The 20,534-nt window shown below is 44.8% G+C and overlaps 2 protein-coding genes across 2 annotated transcripts; one reads left to right on the forward strand and one right to left on the reverse strand.

Moving 5' to 3' along the window:
• Positions 1-29: 29 nt before the first annotated feature.
• Positions 30-9,320, reverse strand: LOC120650383. The gene is made up of 6 exons (XM_039927499.1): positions 8,882-9,320; positions 3,652-3,857; positions 2,150-2,441; positions 1,059-1,166; positions 644-894; positions 30-560 (listed from the first exon to the last, which is right to left on the reverse strand). Exons 1-6 carry the CDS (start codon positions 9,083-9,085, stop codon positions 443-445), a joined length of 1,179 nt encoding a protein of 392 aa, XP_039783433.1. The 5' UTR covers positions 9,086-9,320; the 3' UTR covers positions 30-442.
• A 7,377-nt stretch (positions 9,321-16,697) lies between these two features.
• LOC120650384 (metal transporter Nramp6-like) lies at positions 16,698-20,292 on the forward strand. The gene is made up of 4 exons (XM_039927500.1): positions 16,698-17,397; positions 18,129-18,265; positions 18,485-19,137; positions 19,601-20,292. Exons 1-4 carry the CDS (start codon positions 16,793-16,795, stop codon positions 19,763-19,765), a joined length of 1,560 nt encoding a protein of 519 aa, XP_039783434.1. The 5' UTR covers positions 16,698-16,792; the 3' UTR covers positions 19,766-20,292.
• Positions 20,293-20,534: the final 242 nt, after the last annotated feature.

A 20,534-nucleotide genomic window follows, 5' to 3' on the forward strand; every position in this document is an offset into this window, starting at 1 on the left:
CCAGATATAATTCCAACAAAAGAATGAACTTGTGACGTCTCAATATGAAAGGTTCTCTTTATTCGAAATAAAGAAGAGAGACACAAGAGCACTAAATGGACAACAATCACAGCCGACAAATACATACAACTAAAATACAAGGATGCCTATCATGCTACCACAAGATTAGCAGCAACGAACAGCCAAATTCTTTTTTATACGGCACAACATCAAAAGAAAAAGAGAGTAGTTCACGTCCATATATAACACTAGCTTTACACTCGAGTGGCTGTCTTCTGAATTTACAAGAACTACAACAAGAACTATATAGCTCAGTAGTGTTCCCTGTATTTGGGCGTGCTCCGTGCAGGGAACGCATTGTAACCGCCAGCTCCACCATTTCTCGGTCAGGGATTCCAATTCTCTCCAGTGGCGGTGGGGAATGTCAGTGAAGGTGGCATTCTCAAACAACATGATCATCACCATTAGTGAAAGAACCCACATCGCTGGACATTCGCAGAAGCTGCGCCAGTTCTAACCGGTACTCCAGACCCCGGATGTAGTGACCCAGTAGCATGCACCTATACAGTTCAGAGAACAGGTGGTCAGAAGCTATATATATGGTATAAGAATAAACACCACCATTAAGTCTGCTTTGCATTACCAGAAGAGCAAACGTGCAAGATAATCACGGGGAACAGATATTAGAGGCTGAAATGGGAGGGAAGCATTCTCGACAAGCTCAGCACAGTCATCATCCTCACCCCCTAGGTTTAGGGCACCACCAGAAGTGTTGTCTAGTGGCGGAGGGGCTTTTGAGTGTATCTTGGGGGAAAGAGTAGCAAGCAGACCATGAACCACTGAATGAATTGCTTCTGGCACACCGGGACATGTAGACTCTGATAGTTCAGCAACCTGTTCAATGCAGCTAGGTTAGGAAAATGAGCAGGAGAGAGCTTACTATTTTTTTTACACTTGGGATTTGTGTTAAGAACATTTTATCATAAATAACAGATTACGAAGATGAGACATATTGAAATATTGATCCTTTGCATTAACCATGAGATTCGATTTGGAACCTTCTCTGGTGTTAGTGATCTCAAATAGTCCAGCAAGTCATTTTTTTCCTCTCCAACAAACTGTTGCATCTGTAGGGCAGAATTCTTTCTCCTGAGGTCATGTAACTCCTGCAATGTCAATAAAATCAATAAGCAAAAGTTTGATGTAAGATGCAACACAGCATTGTCATATGCAAAATGATCGAATCATATTTGACAGCACCAGTCACACAAAATGATCACTAGGGACACAGCTGGTTTAATTTTTTTTTCTGATCCACTGAATTACCCAGCTCAGAGTGGATCAAAACAGGTGTGTTTGGTATATGTCCAATTTGCATGCCAAACTTGAGCGCAGCTTGGGCTTTTATTGTCATATGTTGTCCAATTGTACAAGAGAGTACAAGACACATGTGTTACTCTTGTCACAGAGCATGCTGTGTTGAGCTCAAGATTTGACAGAGCCGACCTTCAGCCCACCAAGCTTGAACACTAACTTAGGCTGCTTAAGCTCAGCTCGAGCTTATGCTTGCATCAAACCTTGTGTTGAGCTCGAGCTGAGCCTACCTGACCTCTTCAAGCTTGGCTTCTCTCTTACATGCAGATCAGTAACAAGAAAAGTTCTATTATATCACCTCATAATTGATAGAAGGAATAATCTACATTGTTTATTTTGCTGGGACCAAGCTATAATTTAATTAGATACAATCAATGAACTCAACATATTTGCAAAACGAATCAGTCACAAACAATTAATGGCACAGAAAAGCAAAGTAAATATATGACATGCAAGATATTCACAAACTATATGTTCAATAAATCTGGTACGCATTAAGTTAACATTCACAAATTCATGTAGCGGTAAAAACTACATAGTGGGTAAGCTCAAGTTAATTACAGAAGTACCAACTCTAGCCCGTGCATAGTGCGTATACTCCCAAGTTATTTGTGATCTTCTACCTATGGTATATGCAACATTCATATTTATGAACTAAACTGATGAATTGCATAATTAAATGGAATGCATGGTGGCAATAGATATAATGTCGTATAATGAATCAGACTAGATGATGAAATGCGTTGGAATTTAATCAAGCAACAGACTACATTACCTTTTTCATGGCATCCAAACGAGATTGCATCTGAATAATGTATTCTTCTGCTTGAGGTGTTAAGTTACCAAGGTCTTCTCCCATACTTTCACGTGATGATTCTTCATCACTTTTTCCAGGATCCTGGGGCATGTCTTCTTCTGATAATCTAAAAATAGTGACAGGTCTACCCAAATTGATGTTATGGTGATTGTCTTCACTGATATCACTTTTTGGACATTCTCCATCTTCTTCAGACAGTTCTAGGTTTCTTTCAAACAAAAGCCTGTATTCAGCATTGCGTAGAGTATACCTGGAGGCAGAAACAAAGCAAAGATCAGAGTTTTACTCTAGCATACATGTGAACTGTATTTCCATGAAACAAGGCATTACTTCTTGTTATCTCAATTATTGGCAGATTACATAGCCATAGCTATTACAGAAAACAATATATTATGACTTTATCACATGGGAGATAGGCTCATAGTAATAACTAAGTAGGTCAGGACCTCAAAAGGCTCATAGTATTAACTAAGTAGGTCAGGACCACAAACAAAGTTTATAAGAGCAAATATTTAGAAGAAACACAACAGCATCTCATTCCCTACCTCATACATAAGGGAGGGAGGGGGGACTTTTTTTTTTTAAGTTCTGCATCTGTGAACAATGAAGAAGCTGACAGTTACTCCATCCATCCTAAAATAAAAGCATTTATAGTTTTGTCCTAAGACAAACCATCTTCAGTTTGACTAAGCTTATAGAAAAAGAATAACAACATTTACGATATCAATTTTGTATATTGGATCCATTTATGAAATTCAAGTTCTAGAGTACTTCTTTGATGTGGTAGATGTTGATACTCTTTGATATAAACTTGGTCAAATCTAATATAGTTTGACCTAGGAAACTAGAAATGCTTTATATTTTGGGACAGAGGGAGTAATTCTGAAGGAGCTATGGAACCTGATTGGCTTTGAGAGGTGTCTATTAACCTGGAAAACTAGCCAAATTAATATATTCTGACCATACTACAACAAGCTCATATGGGAAAAGTAAGCCTAAACCACACAAGCAGAATGCTCAGAACATGGTTGACTTTCTTCTTGACCCAAAAGAAGCCAGGAAGGAACCAGAAACCACCGTGAAGTAGTACAGGTAGAAGAAATGTGACTGCTAAGGAAACTATTAGACCTCACTAGAAGGTTATCATTTTTTTTAATAATCTGATAACAATAGGCCTCTTTCCCGGACATAACACATCAGAGAGGTATACAACGAAGTTGGTTATCATTTGTAGGTCCATATGCTATTCTACTGAACTAATAAATACAAGATTGCACAAGTTGCCATCAGTTTCACATGTCATTTAAGACCAATGCACGTTGGAAGATCACAGATGTTGACTCTGAATTATAAGTTCAACAACAGCAAAAGCAAATCACATGTCTAATAATGCAACCAAGTCTCAGAAAATACTTTTCATAACCATCGTGATAAAATAATCTTTCAAATAGAAAGCATACCCAGTCATAATTGAAGATACCAATAACTTGAAGAAGGGATTCCAAAGGGCTTCTACAACAACACGGAACTGATCAGATGGAAGCAGACCCAACATGCCAGATATGGTCCTCTTCATTGCATCTACTGTTTCAGGAGCAACATCTTTCTGAATGACACTTAGGTCCAAGGGCTCTATATCCTGGATCAAGTTCCAGAGCATGGATTTCTACAAGACAACCAAACACATCATAAGACAACTTTAAAGCATGACCAAAACAAAGTGTAAGTGTCTTTTAATAGATGAAAATGGGAACATCATGAATATCTATATAGTTAAATCAAACAAGTTCATAGGCACTCTATAAATATAACACTTAAACATGTGTGTTAGTCTCACCCCTAGCAGGTGTTCATAAGCCAATGCTCAAAATCATGGACTCACATGTATTACGGGCAATTAATGCAGGAATACAAGTAGTAGCTAGCTGGTAAAAGCTCCTTGGTGTAGAATCCGACTACTTCATTCAGAAAGTGAACAACCATGGCCCATAGACAAACAATATTTTCAAATTACTTTGCAACATTAGTGGCCATAACTATTGCTGCTGCACTTCAGAAGCATAGATGAGAAATTGCTACTTCAGATAAACACAGTGTGAACTACTCCTTCAACTTAAAAATACAAGGCATATTTCATTTCGTTAGGAAGCTTTGACCAACCACTACTCCATTACTATGTAATTTATATCATACAAAATCATTATCACAAGTATTTTGGAATACGAATCTTCAACATCAAGTTTTTTTTCAAAAAAAATTATGTATTGATGGGGCAATTGTTGGTCAAAGGTTTGTCCTACAACAACAACAACATAGCCTTTTTTCCCAAGCAAGTTGGGGTAGGCTAGAGATGAAACCCGAAAGAAATAAGTTCAAGGTTCAGGCACATTGATAGCTAGTCTCCAAGCGCTCATATCCAAAGCTATCTCTTTAGAGATATTCCAATCCTTAAGGTCTCTCTTAACCGACTCATCCCACGTCAGTTTAGGTCTACCTCTACCCCTCTTTACATTATCGTACCCGCTCAAGAACCCCATTACGCACCGGCGCCTCAGGAGGCCTTCGTTGGACATGTCCAAACCATCTCAGCCGATGCTGGGTAAGTTTCTCCTCAATTGGTGCCACTCCGACCCTATCCCGAATAACTTCGTTCCGGACTCTATCCCTCCTTGTGTGCCCGCAAAACCACCGCAACATCCGCATCTCTGCTACACTCAGTTGCTGGACATGTCGCCTTTTTGTAGGCCAACATTCAGCACCGTATAACATCGCCGGACGAATTGTTGTCCTATAGAATTTGCCTTTTAGCTTTTGTGGCACCCTCTTGTCACAAAGGATGCCAGAAGCTTGCCGCCATTTCAACCAGCCAGCTGAAATTCTATGCCTAACATCTTCATCAATGTCGCCATCCTTTTGTAGCACCGATCCTAAATACCGAAAAGTATCCTTCTGGACCACCACTTGTCCATCTAGACTAACGTCTCCCCCCTCATGCCTAGTCGCGCTGAAATCGCACATCATGTACTCGGTCTTGATCCTACTAAGTTTGAACCCTTTCGACTCTAACGTGCGTCTCCACAGCTCTAACTTCCTATTAACCCCTGCCCTACTCTCATCAACTAGCACCACATCATCAGCAAAGAGCATACACCAAAGGATCTCACCTTGTATACCCCTTGTGACCTCATCCATCACTAAAGCAAATAAATAAGGGCTCAATGCTGACCCCTGGTGTAGGCCTATGTTAATAGGAAAGTCAGTGGTGTTGCCATCACATGTCCGGACAAACGTCGTCGCATCCTTGTACATATCCTTAATGAGGGTAATGTACTTAGTTGGGACTTTGTGTTTCTCCAAGGCCCACCACATGATATTTCTCAGTACTTTGTCATATGCCTTCTCAAGGTCAATGAAGACCATGTGCAAGTCCTTCTTCTGTTCCCTATATCTCTCCATCAATTGTCGTATTAAGAAAATCGCCTCCATGGTTGACCTTCCAGGCATGAACCCAAATTGATTTTGGGTCACACTTGTCACTCTTCTTAGGCGATGCTCGATAACCCTCTCCCAAAGCTTCATCGTATGGCTCATCAGCTTAATCCCACGGTAGTTAGTACAACTTTGAACATCACCCTTGTTTTTGAATATAGGTACTAATATACTTCTCCTCCATTCTTCCGGCATCTTGTTTGACCGAAAAATGAGATTAAAAAACTTAGTTAACCATACTATTGCTCTATCTCCTAGGCATCTCCACACCTCAATGGGGATACCATCAGGGCCCATCGATTTACCTCTCTTCATCCTCTTCAAAGCCTCCCCGATCTCTACCTCCTGAATTCTCCTCACAAAACGTCTGTTAGTATCGTCAAAAGAGTCATCTAACTCAAGGGTAGGGCCCCCACTCTCCCCATTAAACAACTTGTCGAAGTACTCTCTCCATCTATCCATGATCTCCTCATCCTTCACTAGCAGTCGATCTGTCCCATCCTTAATGCATTTGATTTGGTTGATGTCCCTTGTCTTCCGCTCGCGGATCCTAGCTATCCTATAAATGTCATTCTCCCCTTCTTTCGTGCCTAGCCGCTGATACAGGTCATCATACGCCTTACCCTTTGCTACATTCACAGCTCGCTTTGCAACCCTCTTCGCTAATTTATAGCCCTCGATGTTGGCTGCACTCTTGTCAAGGTGGAGGCGCTTGAAACACTCCCTCTTCTCCTTAATAGCCCTTTGCACCTCGTCATTCCACCACCAGGTGTCTTTCCCCTCCTGTTTGCCTCCCCTACTCACGCCAAACACCTCTGAGGCCACCTTCCGAACACATGTTGCCATCTTTAGCCACATGTCATCTGCGTCTTCTCCTTCTTCCCAAGGCCCCTCACCTAGCATCCTTTTCTTAAACGCTTGTGCCGCTTCCCCTCTAAGCTTCCACTACTTTGTTCTCGCAATCCTGGCACGTTTGTCCCAGTGGACACGTACCCGAAGACGAAAGTCCGCCACCACAAGCTTGTGTTGAGGGACAACACACTCCCCAGGTATCACCTTACAATCTAAGCAATCACGTCTATCCTCCCTCCTAGCAAGGATAAAGTCGATCTGGCTCGAGTATTGTCCACTACGAAACGTCACAAAATGGGATTCCCTCTTCTTAAACACGGTATTCGCTATCAACAAGTCGTAGGCTAACGCGAAGTTCAACACATCCTCCCCCTCTTGACTCCTGCTACCATACCCAAAACCCCCGTGCACTCGCTCGAACCCTACATTAGTCGCACCCACATGGCCGTTGAGATCTCCTCCTATAAAGAGTTTCGCGCTGGTAGGCACAGTACTAACCATGCTATCTAGATCTTCCCAGAACTGCATCTTGGTGCTCTCACTAAGGCCTACCTGAGGGGCATAGGCACTGATCACATTCAAAACCGAATCTCCAACTACCAACCGGATTAGGATAATCCGGTCGCCTTGCCTTCTAACCTCTACGACTCCATCCTTAAGGCTCCTATCAATCAAGATGCCTACACCATTCCTACCCGGAGTTGCTCCCGTGTACCAAAGCTTGAAGCCAATATCCTCGACCTCCTTCGCCTTCTGGCCCTTCCATTTAGTCTCCTGAACGCATAGAATATTTACACACCTCCTAATTGCTACATCAACTAGCTCTCGCAACTTACCCGTTAGGGACCCTACGTTCCAGCTACCTATACGAATCCTAATTGGCTCGGCTAGCTTCCTTACCCTTCGCACCCGTCGAGGGAAGTGCGAAGACCCTTGCTCATTTTTCACTACACCCGGGCGTAGATGTAGCGCGCCATTCAGGTGACGACCCGACCCTTGCTCACTTATCATCGTACCCAGGTCATGATACGACGCGCCCTTGGGGGGATGGCGACCCGGCCCTTGCCCATTTATCACCACACCCGGGTTCCGATGTAGCGCGTCGCTAAGAGGGTTACGCCCCAACGAGTTTCTTGTGGGTTTCAAATCCATTAGAGTGGCTATTTTTATGCTGGTTTGCCAAAACCTAACGCAACCCTCCTCCTTTATCCGGACTTGGGACCGGCTAGGCTTGTCCTAATGAAACAAAATACATCTTGTAATTTCTAACAGAGTGAGTATATATACAGAATCAAACATCCTACAGCAAGATAATAAGTTGCAATGTGGTGAAGGACCCAGCTCAATATTCGCAATACTTTCAGGAATTCATCTTGAGCTATCTAACACAAGTTTGATATCAAAGTATAAGGTCATAGATTTTCAATGCAAACATTAACTCAGTCAATACATAGTGCAAGAATGAATTGCTAACTTAGCTCAGCATCCCAGCAGTAGTACCAGTGACATCTCAAAAAATCTAGCCAAATTATAACCCAAGACTCGATGATGATAGGAAGCAACATATAACGTTTTCAGCTACAACTATATAATAGTAGAACACTCAAACCCTAAGCGCTCACAACACAGTCTGTTTATCTTTGCAATGCTATATGACCCCCCTATAAAAGTAGGTTGTTGAGTTAGATAATAATTCTTCCTAAATCACAGCCTGAACTCAAAAACAAGGGGAGGAATGGAGCTTATAAGAAAATTCCCCATCAGCCTCATGATCCAGGTAGGTGTCATCCAAAAAGCATATGTTCACATGACCATGGCCACTGATGAATTACTGCACCTAAAGTTATGCGCGAAAACTCCACATCTAGAAATCACAACTGTCCGTACAGAAACTAAACGCAAAACTAATAATTGGAATTGCAGGAGCATCGAATCCTATTATCCCTCGATGCTTCGGTGAGCGCAGCTAACAACCGCTTCAAAGCACCTCGTATCGCTACACAGAATGTTCAGGAAGCGACGATCTCACCCCGTTTACAGGCAAGTAATTAATTTAGAGCCAAAGCTTAGGCTACCGCAGGAGCTCTCCATCATAAGATCGACCTTCCAGGAGGCCGGATCTTATTCATCGCTCGCACATCAAATTTTCAAACAGGAAATGATTACCGACAGCGCCTTTCCGGTATCGAAACCTCAAATCACCGGCCACAGAGACCACCGGAGACTAATCACTTAGCGGTACCCAATAGTACCCACCAGACTACTATTCAATTTGGGGGGAGGGGGGGGGGGGGGGTAGGCCGCAGGGGCGATGCGCCCGAGGCAGATGGGGTGAGGTAGCTGGCTCACCTTGGAGGGTCCGTGCACGGGCCTCCCCCGCGCGTGGAGCTCGTCGAAGGGCGACGCGGACGCGGCCGCCACCCCGACAGCCCTCCTCCGCCGCGCGGCCCCCGCATCCAGCGGCGGCGTCGCGAACGGCTGCGGCGGAGGGGGCAGCCTGAGGCGCTGCTGCGCGGCGGAGGGCGGCGCGCGGAGGCTGTAGGCGATCGGCATGTGGGCCACCGCCGCCGGTCGCTCTCCCCGGCTTGCTTATTCCGACTTCGCTCCACCCGACCCTTGCCTCCGCGGGCGCGGGCGGCGATTCCTCCCTCCCCCGGGGGCGATAGGAGATAGGCTTTTTCAGCTGCCCCGCTGGCCGTCTCCGTCTCGCTGCCCGCGTGCGCTTCCCTTCCGTGCGTGCGTGGTAGGCGGAGCCGCGGATACACTTGCGGGGGGGAGGCGGGTCGCTGGCGGGTGGTGGGCAGGCGGGGGAACTCGTGGACGGCTGCGGCTGGCCCCCGGTGGGTGGACGTGGAGGCCGGTAGGATTGCGTGGATGGCTGACACCTCGGCTGCTCGTCCACGTGAGCGGCTCCGCTGTGGCTGCTCTACGGGCCTGCTGTATGTTCCGGCCCAACAAGTGCAGTGCGGCACGGCCCAGCATGTGCATTCGAGGCAGGCTACTTAATGCCCATTTCTTGAGCCCACCCGGCAAATTAGGGCGTGTTTGATAGGGTGTCTCATGGGCTCGGCTGCGCTCCCGAGAGTCCAGTCCAGTGTTTGGCTCTACTTTTGTCTCCCCGGCCTGGTCCGCGGGGGCCAAAACCGCCCCCTCAGCCTGGCTGCTCGCGTGCGCAAGAAACCGGCGTAGCTGGGGAGCTCGGCTTCGCGCAGCGCAAGGCGGGCGATTTCGGCCAGCGGCGGGTGGCTCGCGCGGGCTCAGGCGGGAACGGTGAAACTTCTCACGCCATCCTTCTTCCGCGAAATCCATGGCCTATAAAGGGAAGCTTCCTCCCTCTAGCCGATTTCCCCCGTCCCCTCTCCCTCACTCCAGTACCGTGAGACACCAGCTAAGGTTTGGCGGTGGTGTGCGGAGAGCACGGCTTCGTCCCCAGCGGCTTCCTCTCCGTTCCCCCGCCGCGGTTGTGCTTGTACTCGGCGACGCACCTTCTTCCTCGCTGGGACTCCAGGCGACGCGCTTCTTCCTCGGTACCGGTGGTCACCTAGGGTTTGGTGCGGACCGGATCTGCTTCCTCTTCTTCCTGCTCTTCGGGTTCCTTTGCCTCCTCGGAGCACCCCAAGGTGAAATCGACCCCCAATCCTCCTTCTTTCTTTGTTGGCATGCTGCTGGGGTTCAGCTGTTGTGATTAACCCGATGTTTTTAGTTTCGCTGGTTTATGGATTTGTTGTGGTCGATGATGTTGTCCATGCTACACTGGAAGGCTTGTTCAATCAAGCAGTCGTGCACAATATTTTGTTTAAAGCTTACATTTCCATGCTGATACTATCCAGGGCTATCTAAATTTAGATGTTCTTTGAATTAACATGCATGTAGATGGATCTTTATGCTGAGAATGGTGCCATAATGGTCAGGCAAGCTACTGGGACGATAGGTTCCATGGTGTCTGTTGTTGTTTCTACTCTCAAGAGAGTGAGGGGTGAACCTGAGCCTAACTTAGATCCTAACCCTCTCCTATATGACCTTAGAAGTGATGTTGAGCAGCATAGACAGAGAACCCTGTAGGCCATCTACCATTCCACAGATGTAGAGTGTGTCTCTATGTTAAGGATGAGGAGAATGTCTTTTTTTCTTTGTGCAACATTTTTAGAACCAGGGCACTGCTCCAGGACAATGCAGGTGTTTCTATTGAGGAACAAGTTGCAATGTTCCTTCATGTAGTAGGACACAATAAAAAATTTAGAGTGGTGCACCAATCCTTTAGGAGATCTATTGAAACAGTCCACATGCACTTCCACCAAGTATTGTATGCTGTTGGTGAGCTTAGAAATGACATGATCAAACCTCCATCTACCACCACCAATGCAAAAATCCTTGGAAGCCATAGATGGTACCCATACTTGCAGGTAACCACACATTGATCAGTACTGCACAATTAGATGTCTTGCCTTATTCTAATTACACTCGACCCCTTTTCTAGGATTGTGTTGGTGCAATAGATGGCACCCATGTGTTGGCCAGAGTGTCTAGACACATGCAACAACCATTCAGAGGTAGGCACAAAAACCCCACACAGAATGTCATGGCTGCAGTGGACTTTGACATGAAGTTCACCTATGTTCTAGCTGGTTGGGAGGGTTCAGCACATGATGCCCTCATACTTGCAGATGCAATTGAGAGAAATGATAGTTTTGTTGTACCTGAAGGTAAATTGCCTACATTTAAAATGCACTTGTACACTGTCCTACATCACAGTGGTCTTAGATTGTCTTTTGTGTCCTTATAGATAAATTCTACCTTGTAGATACAGGGTATGGTTGCTACAATGGTTTTCTTCCTCCCTACAAGGGGGTTAGGTACCATTTGTCAGAATATGGCCCAAGAAACCAACCAACCAATACAAGGGAGTTGTTCAACCTGAGGCACTCCTCACTTAAAGTCACAATTGAGAGGGCATTTGGGGCACTCAAGAACAGATTCAGAATCCTAGACAATAAGCCATTCCACCCTTACAAAAACATAGGTGAAGCTTGTCCTAGCCTGTTGCAAGGACTTTGTTGGCATGAGTGATAGCCATAGGTCTCTTTGGCTTAGGACCTTTCTAGCCAATAACTACTACATTTAGTTCTGGTCCATTGCTAGGGTGCATGGACCTTGAGGGGGTTGACTGTAGAGATATATAGTTCCTCCACCTCCCTCCTCCACTCTCCTCTTTTGACTACAGCTGACACATTGGGCTGTTGGATTTTGTGCAGTTGGTTTGGCTAACTTGCTGCTGTCCTTTTGGGGTTTTATTTTGCTGAAAGGGTGGCTAACTATTTGATCTACTTAGTTGAATGAAAATATTTGAGGACAATTTTGTATTATAAGAATATGTGTAGCCTCTGTTGGCTACCTTCGTACTTGATTGCAATCATACTTTATTTCTGTTATTTTGGTCATGTTTGATTGCTGTCATTGTCTTGGTGGACCAAAGGGGATTTCAATGGCCTATGATACAAAAATAATCATTGAATCGAAATTGCAATCGGTGTTTTGTTTGAATCACAATCCGTGAGCATGCACGACTGTGAATCTTGGTATTGCGATTGTGAACCATGGTATTGTGACTGTGAACCTTGGTATTGTGACTGTGAGTTGTGACTGTGTGAAAATTATTGTGACTGTGAACCATGATATTGTGACTATGAACCTTGGTATTGTGACCGTGAACTTTGGTATTGTGACTGTGAATTGTGATTGTGAAAACCTTGGATGCTCTTACTAATGAATGATGCAAATCTGTTACAAATGATATTTTATTCCATATATAAATATTGTGCTATTGTACTTGTGATCATTGATTCTATATATAAATATTGTGAAAATCTGTCCACAAGTACTTGTGGTATTGTACATGTCATCATTGATTATATATATAAACATTGTGCTATTGTTTGATTATATTTGTTCATGGCAATGATGTCACACCCCAAAATTTTAATTTTGGGTTGTGAATATCTTTTCGAATAAATTTACCCATCTTCTAGAGTTTCTGAGAGTATTTCCAGAATTTGCTGGCATTTAATCTGAATTTCTTGGAGCAAATCTAATATCCAAAAGATTCTTGATTTCTTTTCACAAGATCCGAACATTTAAATTGAGCTGCTCGTGCCCTATTTATTCTCTATGACTTTTTTTTCTCCTTGAAATTTCTCAGATAAAATTTACTGTCCCATTTCCTTTTCTATCTATTTTTTTTCTCTCCCTCGACTTCTTTCCTCTCGTGGGCTGCAATTTCTTTTCTTTTTTTTTCCTCTACCGAGCCCATCTGAATCTGGGAAACCGATCCGACCTGGCCCTTGTTGCTTCTCGTCACACTAGGGCGACGTCACCACCTCTTTTAGGCGTACGTGTGGTGCCCTTTGCCCTCGAGCCTTGGAAAACCTCCGCCCACCACTGCCCTCTCGAGTGCATCGCCGCCACCAAGAGGCCGAGCGCCCCCTCTGCTCGCGTCCCTTGCGCGCTGCCGTCGCTCAGAAACAAGCCATCGCCGGCCACCGCTGCAGCAGCGCGCCAAAGCAAGCGCCACCGCCAGAAAGCAGGAACAGAAGCCATCACCGACCGACCTTTACCCCTCCTCGATGTCGTGCCGTGTTGGAACGTCGTCGCCCACGGAACAGATCGCCGCCGCCGCCGCCGGCCTCGATTCCGGCCATCCCGAGGACCCCCGCCGCCGGTTGGCCCTGAAAACGAGTTCCCCTCCTCTTCCTCTCTCTTTTTCCCATCTCACCATGATCTGAAATTGTGCTCTTGAATGCCAGCAAAGGAAAGCGCCAGCAGTCTCCAGGAGCACCGTCCGCCATGCATAGCCATGAGCCATCTCTGCTATTTGCAGTAAGGCTATCTTCTTTTGGTTCAGCATCAACTAATCTATCACGTGGTCATGGGAAAGCTACGCTCCGACCACCACCTCAAGCACCTACCGGCCATGGAACACGTGCTCCACCTCACCTCGTCGCAGTTGTGCCGCGTGAAGCACCGCGCTGCCGTCGTCACGTCGGCGTCCGGCCGATTGCACGCGCCCTCGCCCACGACACGCAGCGCCGCTCCCCGGGAGAATAAGCCACGAACAGGATTGCCGCCACCTCCGATCAGACCATCGGCGCCTCCTTCCGGCCGCAGGTCCGGCCACCACGATAGTTTCTTTTTGTTATAATATAAAATTTTTCGATAGATGTATTTTTTCAACTGTAGCTCTGTTTTAAGTGTTTATTGTGCTCTTACGATCGTAGCTTCGATCCCTATTCTTTATTGCATTCTTGTAATATTTTTCTTTTGTTTAGTGCTCTTTTCTTAGTTGTGCTTGTGTTTGCTTGTTTTTTTATGTTTGTTCCGATGCTTACCGCGAGTAGAAGGAACATAATTCAAAAGTTATGAAGATGAAGAGTTTGAAGAACAGAGTTGAAGACTCTGGGCAGAAATTACTTGAATTTAAGACAAATATATTCCTTAATCATATTTCTGTCCTAATAATATTAACTTTACGCTTGCATGCATTAAATTGATAGGTAATTATTATCCTATTGTTATCCATGTCCTTGAATAGCCGAGTTTCTTTTATAAAATTTCTTGGGTAGTTTGCTTAGTTGCTAAACAGTGGTTATGGATGGTTTGCAATAATATTGTTTGAGACATGAGACTTCTATATATCTTTTGGAACAATATGATGAATTTGTAAACTTGATTAAAATCAACCATGGAGCGATCACCCGGAAAAACAGCACAACCACAAGGACTACATGGCTCTGGTCTTGGCTAATTAATTAGATTTCTCTAGCATGTTAGTAGCTTACCGAAAGGCGCAAGAGGGGGGACTAGGTTTAAGAGGGGTACTCGGCCTGCCAAAGGGGTTGGTACGTCTACGGGGTACACTCGCTTTGGGGGAGGGTGCACTCGCCTAGCGGCTGAAACCTTAGCGGGCTACTACATGTTATGGAGTTTTTGTAAAGGCCTTGTAGCGTCCCTATGCAATCACATATAAAAAAGTGTGGTTGGGTCCAAAGTTCTTTTGAACTTTTACGCGACTTATGGGTAAAGTGTGCAACCTCTGCAGAGTGAAAACTGATATATCAGCTGTGCTCACGGTCAAGAGCGGCTCGGACCCTCATATGTCTACATAATTGGAATCTAAACTTTAATTGAGATGTTTAATGTTCCAAGCTTGATTTATTACTCAGATATCAACTTCTTTTTCATAAATGTGGATGGTTTCATTCATGAATAGTATTTAGGCTTTAATGCTCAATTGTTAATTAAAATGCTTACTGTTTTATTCAGCCAGCCTATATCCTTGCTTTAAGCCTTTCATGTCATTTATTTCCAATATACTTGCTGAATACGACATGTGCTCATCTTTGCTATAACCATACTGCTAAGAGAAGAAAGTTGCAATGAAGCTGAAGATGTTGCTGAGTTTTAGGCGTATGCAACCTCCGGTCGATTGCCTGTGAAGTGTGGAGCCGTCGTTTTCAGGATAAGCTGTGTATCTATGATAGACTTTTATTCATTGTCTCTTTTACGTGACATTGTTGCTCCATATTCCATTATGACATCGCTATATGTATGAAACTTGATCCTGTCATATATATAGTTATGCATTCGGTTTTATTTTTAAAACCGGGTGTGACAAATGATAATGTGTTGTTGTGTGAGAACCGGTGTGGTTGCCCAGCCTGGCTCGGCGCCAAACACCACCCTGAACTGGCAGTTGGTGATGGTTGGGCTGCCAGCCCAGTTCCCAGGTGCTACCCAAACAACACCTGTGGACGCCCAGGCCGGGTTGGGCCATTGCGCCAAACAAGAATGAGTGGCCCGTTGTCATCAGGCTCAGGCTGGCAATGGTCTGGTCGCTGGGCCGGGCTGGCCACAGCCACCCTTCCATTCCAAACACGTCCTTAGCAATTCTCTATTCTTGTTTGATTAAAAATGCGGCGCGCACTCCCCTTAAAGAAAAAAACAATTGAAGAAGAGGACAAGAGAATTCTTGGATGCAATTTTATTTTTTTGTCATTTTGTGTTATGTTGTTCTTTTATAATAATTGTTTTTCTTGATATGAATTAAATACGAGACACGTTTCTGGTGTCTTTCTCAAAAAAAAAAAATGCTGCACGCACTGGGGGAGTGCCAGCAAATTTTTAGGAAAAACAAATTACCAACCCTTTAGAAAATGAGGGTATCTCATTTGTCCATAATCCACATCCATAATGGCCTCTGCGCTGGGCATTCAAGTAAGCATGCATTATTTCAAATCCACAATCATAGCCCTTAAAAAAAACCCTTAAAAACATAAAACAATCATGCCCTTAGCTTAGAAGGGAAGGAGACTGTTTTTCTTTTCTGCCAATAAAAGAATTTATACAGACCTACATTTCCTACATCTATGCAAGTCCACAGCGTTTCTAAGCTGGCGTCCTCTCATTTTTAGCGTTCTTCACGTAGTCTTAAGAGCGGGTAGCAGACACATGCTTTGACATGCGGAGGAACACTCATCCTGGCTCTAAACATAGGATTAGGAGTAGAGCTGGGACTTGGGCCGTGCCGTGCCGGCCCGGCCCGGCCCTCTCGTGCCTCGTGCCGTGTCAGATTTAGATTTTTAGGCACAATCGGCACATCGTGCCGTGCCGTGCTGGCACGACAAGTCTATTATCAATCCCAAGCACGGCCCATGGCACGCCGGCACGCCTTCGTGCCGTGCCGGCCCAAACACGGCCCTCCGGATACTTGCAATTGAATTTATATGCATTGATATAGAAATATTATTATTGCAATTAGAAAGCACATAAACTATCCATGGTATGAAAATTACTTGATTTTCTTGAATGAATAATATTTTCTTTCATGATTATTGTTAATTAGAAAGGAAGATTAACTGTCATAATAGAACAAGGGGCTACGTAATGGCCGATGGACTATTTTCGTGCCGTGCCGGCCCAAGCACGGCCCAAAATGCGGGTCGTGCCATATAACTCGTCGTGCTGAAATTCTAGGCACGGCACGGCCCTCATGTTCGTGTCGTGCCGGCACGACCCAAAATATTTCGTGCCGTGCCGTGCTTTGAGTTGTGACAAATGATCGTGCCGCGGCCCGCCCAAAAATGGCACGGGCCAAGTCCTAGCTCTAATTAGGAGTCCCCAAAACCACGCGGCAACTTGGTGGTTCGCGCCACGGCCACGAGCCACGCGGGCCCGCCGTCAGCCGCGCCTCCGGCGAACTCCGACCCGATGGCCGCCGACGAAGAGCCCGCCGAGGGCTCGCCCCCCGCCTCCGGCGCCGAGGGTCGCGCCCTCCTCCGTCCCTCGTCGTCCGTCTCCGCCATCTCCGGCGACGACGAGGGCTTCGAGGAGCGCGCGTTCGAGCCGGCCGAGAAGGTCGTTGTCTCCGTCTCCGGCGACCCCGACGAGGAGCGCCTCTTCTACGCCTCGGGGGGCCGCGCGCCGCCCTTCTCGTGGCGCAAGCTCTGGCTCTTCACGGGGCCCGGGTACCTGATGAGCATCGCCTTCGGGGACCCCGGGAACATCGAGGGCGACCTCCAGGCCGGCGCCACGGCCGGCGGCTCCCTGCTCTGGCTCCTCCTCTGGTCCACGGCCATGGGGCTGCTCGTGCAGCTGCTCGCCGCGCGCCTCGGGGTGGCCACGGGGAGGCACCTCGCCGAGCTCTGCCGCGACGAGTACCCGGACTGGGCGCGCCGCGCGCTCTGGCTCATGGCCGAGGTCGCCCTCGTCAGCGCCGACATCCAGGAGGTCATCGGGAGCGCCATTGCCATCAAGATCCTCAGCCACGGCTTGTTGCCGATTTGGGCCGGCGTTGTCATCACCGCATTGGATTGGTAAGCTTCTTTGCTAGCCTCATATCTTGGGTTATGGAAATGTTACAAATCTACGTAGGCATTTCGCAAAAACCATTATCTCTATAGATTGTGACTTTGGTGCTACATCTCAACTTGTTTCCATAAATTAGAGTATCGTGTCTAGTCATTGACCCGTTGCTAAATTTTGACAAGATATCACCCGTCTGGTGATCTCAAAAAAAAAAAGATATCACCCGTCTGGTGTGAAAAGTGGACGGAATTTTAAATTGGTGAACAATGTAGGTGATTAGAACCCAGTATATATCTATTTGAATACGTCAAATGTGGCGAATACCTTCGTCATTTTGCAGTCTGTCAGCAGGTAGAATGTTAAAGTTTTGTTACTTTTACTCCAACAAAACTTTTGGTCAATGTCGGAGCAGTATATATTGCTGTCTGGCATAATGGGTAAAAGCATTCAGGTGCAACACAACTGCATGATATTATCTGTCTATGAGTGGTGAATTGTATCTAGAATTTCTTCATTATGTTCCACCATCCGAACCAGAGTGCTAACTTAGTATGGACATGTGGGCCACATACAGTAATATATGAATTACGTTGAGTGCAAGTTTGGTGTTATTTTATTTGATTTGAACTTTTAAAATTGCTCGTCGATATCATGGCTCGTGAGCACTGATTTTGTTGTCCTTATTGTTTGAGTAGCAGGAAGGTTGTATCCCACTAATCGAATTGTTATTTTCCACCAGCTTTATTTTTCTTTCCCTCGAGAACTATGGGGTGAGAAAGCTGGAAGCTTTGTTTGCAGTTTTAATTACAACAATGGCCTGCTCCTTTGCATGGATGTTTGTAGAAACCAAGCCCAGAGGGAAAGACCTAATCATAGGTGAGTATCTTGTCTTTTTTCTCGAAACAGGGGAAGGAAATCCCAATTAAAAGATGGTTACATGACCCAATATGATCTGAACCCTGGTGGGCATCTGTGCATCAAGTGCCTCTACCATATGGCCAATGCTGTTATGTTGTCTGCTCCTTTGACCGTGTGTTTCACCTGTCCGATATTATGTTCTCCAGCCAATCACAGTGTAATTTATGCGCTATACAGGTATTCTGGTCCCAAAGCTGAACTCAAGAACAATAAAACAAGCTGTTGGTCTTGTGGGAAGTGTTATCACACCCCATAATGTGTTCCTCCATTCTGCTCTTGTGCAATCAAGAAAAATTGACCCGGAAAACGAATATGAAGTCCGTGAAGCGTTGAGGTACTATTCCATTGAATCCAACATGGCATTGGTAGTGCCCTTCATGATAAATTTATTTGTCACAACAGTTTTTGCCAAAGGGTTTTATGGTACCAAAGAAGCAGATAATATTGGTCTTGAGAATGCTGGGAAATATTTACATGAGAAGTTTGGGGGTGATTTTTTCCCTGTCCTCTATATTTGGGGTGTCGGGCTATTAGCTGCTGGAACAAGTAGTACCATAACTGGAACTTATGCTGGACAGTTTATAATGGGTGGGCTTCTGAATTGGCGGGTGAAAAAATGGATCCGGGCATTGATCACTAGAAGCTTTGCGATCGTGCCAACTATAATTGTTGCTCTATACTTCAACACATCTGATTCTGCACTGGATGTTCTCAACGAATGGCTCAATGTGCTCCAATCAATCCAAATCCCATTCTCACTGATCCCACTGGTAACATTGGTTTCTAAGGAGGAAGTCATGGGACCTTTCAAGATCGGTCCAAGAACAAAAGTAAGTAACAAGTAATGATTCCCATTGTGTATGACACACTTTTCTTCGTTTTTCGATGAGTTTTAGAGATGTAACATAAGCTCAACTCAATCAAGATTGTGAATTTAAACTTGGTAATCAAAGTTTTGCTGAACTAAGCTATTTGAACAGTTGGAGCTTAGCTCACCAAGCTTAACTAAATCTTCATTTTTATTTCTTGGCGGGATCCTGATTCAAGAGCTTTCCATATAAATGTTTTAGATATTTTCATGGCAAAATGTCTGCTAAACTAAAAATTGAGGTGTTGCCATTGAATGTAAACCTTGCATTTTGGAACAAAAGGGGTAGCTCTCTTTTTCTTTAGCAAGTCTGTTTTTAGAACTTATCCACGAATCCTGAATACTTTTGTCTCTTAGTTATTTTAGCTTTGCCAGATCATTGTATTTATACAGCATTGTAAACTAACCTTAGCATATTGATGTAGATTGCTTCCTGGACAGCTGCATCCGTACCAATCGTAATAAATAGCTACATGTTGTTCGATTTCTTCTCTTCAGAAATGGAAGGCCTGTTGTCCAGTTCAGCTCTTTGCGCGGCCGTGATTGCTTATGCCATGTTCATATTATATCTCATTTTCCGAGGCACGTAATTTTCTAGCCATTTTGTGACAGGGGTACACAGGAACAGCTTCACATGACAAAGAACAGGATAGACCATTTTGCTCTATGATAGCTTACTAACATTTAGGAAACTAAGATATTGGAGTGCACATTGTACAGAGGGTAGGAAGGAGAAGGTTCAATCGTTGACAAGAGCTGTACCTGTGACTATTGTTGTGTCGTCTATGCATTGAACTGTGGTTGCACATTGAACTGTGGTTGCAACTGGAAGCAGACAGTAACAGTAGAGATAACAGTCGTCATTGTCACTATGTCCAGGCAATTTCTCGTTTTCATGGTATGTGGATGGCAGATAAGGTGAGAGACACACAGAAATTGGAGTTAAACAAGGCACTAGAATACTAGATATCAGAAAGTAGGGTGATGTATCGTGTAATATATTTGCGCGTATGAGGTCAACATTGTCATGTAATTAGAGTAGCAGCTCTCATCAGGTTGTACCAAAGCTCTGATAAACTTTTGCAGACTCCAAATGACAAAGGATTAATTCATTCTAGTCGTCTTTCCACACTTATCTTCATATAAAACAAGGAACCGATTGATGAGTGATAAGAGAGGCCATCCAACGGTTGAAATCTGACTAATTTGGTGGTTTCAAAGGTGGTTTCCCATATTGTGAGAATTAAATATATTCAAATTTAAACTAGAAACTCATAATTAATTTATTTAAATAAAAAATAAGAAAATAGATATCAAAAGTTTTCTAAAAATGTAACCAATCTATTGACACAATATTTG

Source organism: Panicum virgatum, chromosome 9K, assembly GCF_016808335.1.
Source record: "Panicum virgatum strain AP13 chromosome 9K, P.virgatum_v5, whole genome shotgun sequence".
In the NCBI taxonomy this organism is placed as follows: domain Eukaryota; kingdom Viridiplantae; phylum Streptophyta; class Magnoliopsida; order Poales; family Poaceae; genus Panicum; species Panicum virgatum.